This window comes from Pavona decussata, unplaced genomic scaffold, assembly GCF_977016875.1.
Source record: "Pavona decussata unplaced genomic scaffold, jaPavDecu1.1 SCAFFOLD_137, whole genome shotgun sequence".
Lineage (NCBI taxonomy): Eukaryota > Metazoa > Cnidaria > Anthozoa > Scleractinia > Agariciidae > Pavona > Pavona decussata.
Genome location: NW_028145550.1, coordinates 1634163 through 1639179, shown reverse-complemented (window position 1 = coordinate 1639179; position 5017 = coordinate 1634163). Strand labels below are relative to the sequence as shown.

General features: G+C 39.7%; 1 protein-coding gene across 1 annotated transcript; it reads left to right on the top strand.

Moving 5' to 3' along the window:
- Positions 1 to 3216: 3216 nt before the first annotated feature.
- LOC146467257 (adenosine receptor A3-like) lies at positions 3217 to 4789 on the top strand. The gene has a single exon (XM_085126154.1). It carries the CDS (start codon positions 3477 to 3479, stop codon positions 4410 to 4412), a length of 936 nt encoding a protein of 311 aa, XP_084982280.1. The 5' UTR covers positions 3217 to 3476; the 3' UTR covers positions 4413 to 4789.
- Positions 4790 to 5017: the final 228 nt, after the last annotated feature.

Here is a 5017-nt window from a genome sequence, read left to right as displayed (position 1 = left end):
TTTATTGTACAAAAGGTTTCATTGTCGCAGAAGATTAAGCTTAAAGCTTTGGCAGAACACCGCAAAAATCTTTAAAAACATCTTTGCTTCTAAGTTTTCAAAAATAAATAGTCACTTAAGAGTGTTAAAATTTATTGTGCAATAGCTTAACTGAGCTGGTTTCGCTCGACGAAGACAAATTTCCTTCGTTTACATTCACCTCACCTCCAGCCATGGAGCTACCACAGGCATTATTTCCACCATTGCCTACGACTTTGTGTAAGTCTTCTTCATCTAGCTGAGGCGACTGAGAATTTGCTTCTTCGTTAGGTCGTTCAGCCATTCTGTAGCCCAAAACAATTTCTTTGCAGATGGCGGAGCTTCCAGTCAAACAAAACTAAACAAGCAAGAAAACGACGCTAACAGTTGAGTGTTTTCCAGTTCTGATTGGCTGGCTACGTTATTTTCTTCTTTCTTATTGGCTCAGAACAAAGGGTTAAAATATATTTTAGTTAGTGAAGCATTTTGCGCCTGCTTCGTCGAAATTAAAGGGCCGTAACTTACAACGTCTTGCTCTTCATGGACATATGTTTGCGTCTAAATTATTCTATTTGTTGCCAACCCTTGCTCTCAGGCAGTCACCGAAAACACACAGAGTCAACTCCGTAACTCACAAGGTAAACTTCAAGATGGCCGATCTTAAAATAGTAGAATGCCTACCGCCGGCTTACTCCAATTCACGTGGGCTCACATCTTTCTTGTGTGTACATCAACACTATTCTCAAAAGGATTTGTTCAAATTGGTTTGTAAGTTAAAGGGCGGTCGCTGCGAAGTTAAGTCATGAACAGCAATTGATCACATTCACTAAGCTCTCCTAAGTTACGATGCATCCTAAATATTGTTTCTTATCAATTAGTCTGTGCTGAAATAATACTTAGGATTTATCCTAAATTACGATGACTTCGCGAGCATGGTTGCAAAGGTTGGTGATATGACTTGTCCTTTAAACGACGACCGTTCGATCCTTAAAAGAACTTATAGACACGATTTGGAGCCTGGAAAAGGTCCCACTTAAATGGAAGAGGGGACTCATTATTAAGATACCGAAGAAAGGGAACTTAAGGGAGTGTAAGAACTGGCGGGGAGTGACTCTCCTACCAGTTGCAAGCAAGATATTGGGAAGAATTATAATCGAGCGCATTGACCTCAGGCTCCGTAAGGAACAGGCTGGATTTAGATCTGGTAGAGGTACGACGGAGCAAATTTTCATCTTACGCAATATACTAGAGCAAGTGAATGAATGGCAGGCAACTGTCTATATTAATTTCGTGGATTTCGAGAAGGCGTTTGACTCAGTGCACAGAAATGGCTTATGGACGATAATGAGCCAGTATGGTATCCCACAGAAGATCATCAACATAGTTAAAGCGATGTACGATGGCTTTGAATGTGCTGTTGTCGAGGAAGAGGCAACCTCAGAATGGTTCGAGCTAACGACTGGTGTCAAACAGGGATGTACAATGTCTGGCTTTCTTTTTCTGCTTATTATAGACTGGGTAATGAGGCATACTGTGAAGGAGGAGGGAACCGGACTGAGGTGGAAATTTACATCAAAACTTGAGGACCCTGACTTCGCGGACGATGTAGCTTTAATTTCCTCAACGCAAAGACACGTGCAATTGAAAACAAGCAGGCTGGTAGAGAATGCAGAAAGGGCAGGACTTCGGGTAAATGTCGGGAAGTGCAAAGTCATGAGAGTAAATGCGAGGAATAACGAAGCCATCACAGTGAACGGTGTGGCGTTGGAAGATGTAGAGAAGTTTACTTACCTGGGCGCCACAGTATGTAAACAAGGGGGTGGCGAAGAGGACATCAAGGCTAGGCTAGGGAAAGCGAGAGGAGCGTTTGTGAAGCTAAACCGAGTATGGAGCTCCAGCAGTGTGTCGAGGAGGACGAAGATCAGGCTATACAAAACATTGGTCAAACCAGTTCTCATGTGTGGTTGCGAAACATGGAAAATGAACGAAAGTGATGCCAAGAAAATCGATGTGTTTCAGAACCGATACCTAAGAAGGGTAATGAAGATTAAATGGCAAGATAAGATCAGTAATAGAGAGCTACTGGAAAGGGCTAACGTGGAGAAGTTGAGTGAAGAGGTAAGAAGAAGGAGATGGAGATTCATTGGACACATCCTGAGACAACAACCTGACAATGACTGTGTTACAGCCCTAACATGGACCCCAGAGGGAAGGAGAAAGAGAGGCCGGCCAAAAACAACTTGGCGGCGCACGGTAGAAAAAGAGAGGTTCAAAGAGTGGTGGCAGTCCTGGAGTGAGGTGCGCACTGCAGCGCAAGACAGGAATCGCTGGAAAGCCCATGTGGAGGCCCTATGTGCCACCTTGACACCAGGGGACAAGTAAAAAGTAAAGTAAAGTAAAGTTCGATCATTCATAAGGAGGCTCCAAGTACTTAAAGTGCGTGTAACCTAAGCACATCTTAACTATACGTGTCAACTGAATGTATAGAAATGTTTAATGAAAAAAAGCACAACATCAGCACTGCAACGAGACGTAGCATTGCGAGAAACAGAATTTGAAATAAACCTTGAAGGAAATATTTAAACATTTGTTGTACAAATACAATACAATAAATGTTTATTGTGTTATGATTCTTAGCAAAAGGGTAAAGTAAGTCTGCGATGACACACCAGCTAGTTTTCAGGTATTCCACATAAATTAAAATTCAAAAGATAAAATATAAGACGAGATATAAGCTTTTATAATGATTACTAATCAACTCTAAGTAAAGATTAGTTTCGAGTTAATAACTCGAAGTTCTTTTACGCGTTGAGATATGCGTTCATTTTTCCAACAGAGAGCTTTTGGTGGTATGTTAATCAGAAGAATTTCTACAATTTAGGAAACACCTTTTCAATTTCTTTTTCTCTTGCTGTCAGAGAGTTAACGAATTATGATAGCTTTACATAAAAGCAGTACAAAAGGTACGCCACTTACTTTGAGGAGTTAAGATGTTTTATGTTGTTGTTTAACGCTATGACTACCTATTTAGCCTTTATGAATACATTATGAATTGCTCGACAACATAATTAGGCCTGGAGTTATCACGTACACAATCAATAGCTAAGAATGCTTCAAGAACTTCTTTTATAATAGCTACCAAAATTTAGTCACCAAAATGCCTATCACGATATAATGCCCCTTGGCTCTTAATTCTCATTGGACCATTGTAATTTATCTTCACATCGTACTTTTAAATATGAAAACATTGCTTTCTTTTCGTTAAACATCTGCTGTGCTATTATGGAATTCACAAAATAAATTGAAATTGTACGTGTTCTTACATGTTTACATGTCAGTTCCACGCGGTTGTGAAAAGTCAATTAGTTTTATTCCATCTAGCTTTAACAAAATTTGTGATATTTAGACTGCTGTCATCAGTTAACGCCACTGAGTTTTTCCGTTCGCTTTGAAGAGACATGGCGATAACAAATTTGGCTGGATACGAAAACCAGCAGACATATGAAGAATTGTTTTGCTCGGCACAGATAACAGGCGGAACACAAAATTACCAGATAGGTCTTTCAGTGATGAACATTTTCTTGTCCATTACTGCATTTCTTGGAAATACTTTGATCCTAGTTGCACTTCACAAGGAGTCTTCACTTCATCCGCCGTCCAAACTCTTGTTTCGCAGTTTAGCGGCCACTGATCTTTTTGTTGGTGTCGTTGTGGAGCCTCTCGTTGTTACGTATACAATTTCTATGAACCAGCGAGGGAATATTTGTCCATACGCGTACGTCGCAAGTCACATAACAGGGTATATTTTGGGTACCGTTTCTTTGTATACATCGACTGCAATAGGCGTGGACAGACTTCTCGCCCTCTTGTTAGGACTCAGATACAGACAAGTTGTAACTTTGAAGCGAACATATCTAGCTGTCGGCGGGTTTTGGGTTGTGTCCATTGCGGGTTCAACGTTGTACTTTTGGGATTACCGAATAACGTTATGGTTTGGCTACACAAACATATTACTGTGTCTAATCGCCTCAATCCTCTCGTATTCAAAAATTTTCCTTACTCTCCGACATAATCGAGTTCAGATGCAACTCCACGTTCATCACGGAGAGCGAAGCCAAGGAAGGCAGCTTCGCAGAGAACGATACAGAAAGACAGTGATTAATGCCTTGTGGGTACAGGTGGTGTTAGTTGTTTGTTATCTACCACACGGTGTGGTTGAAGCTTTGCTCAGTCTCAATGGTGTATCTTCAGATCTTTTTAAAGCAAGGGGAATTGACGCCTCGTTTGTTTTCTTAAACTCGTCATTAAACCCGATTCTTTACTGCTGGAAGATCAAGGAAGTAAGGCAAGCAGTGAAGGACACAGTTAGACAGTTTTGCTGTTTATTGAGTTAGTCGGTGTGAAAAGTTTCTTTGGCCAGAATTATTGAACGTGTAGACATTTAAAGCTGCATTTCTAGGGTAACTGATGTCTAATTTTAAAGCGGTCCTTATATATTGTACACAGTAGCCGCAAATACTTAAATTTAAATTTATTTGTTTTAAACTAGAATTTATGCTGTAAATTAGTTTTAAGATTAATTTTCCTGTAAAATATGTGATCTATCGGCATTCGATGTTTTGTAACAGCTCGGTTTTTCTCATTAAAATATCTCGATCTTCGCCGATCGGATGAGTAAAACCGAATATGCGTTGTATTCACGACTTCGGCTTTAAACGATAGATAAGTAGCTAGCAGTCTAAAACTACGTAGTTGGATTAGTTTCGCAACATTTCAAGTTAGTTAAGAAGGTAAATCAGGCGAAGTAAATGGGAAAACAAGAACGTTGTAACAAAAAAAAAAAATACAGAAAGGAAACGACAATTATACCTCAATTCTTAACGTGAAAAATCAGTAGCGGACAGTTTTAAAGTCCTTCGAACAGTTTTGCAACGTCTAACCATTTAATTTAATGTATAGAAATCCGTTTAATGATATGCTTTTAAATTTGTTTCCAATA

Bases quoted from the DNA above. Each gene is read 5' to 3' on its own strand.
- LOC146467257 (XM_085126154.1), top strand. From the start codon at position 3,477: ATGGCGATAACAAATTTGGCTGGATACGAAAACCAGCAGACATATGAA.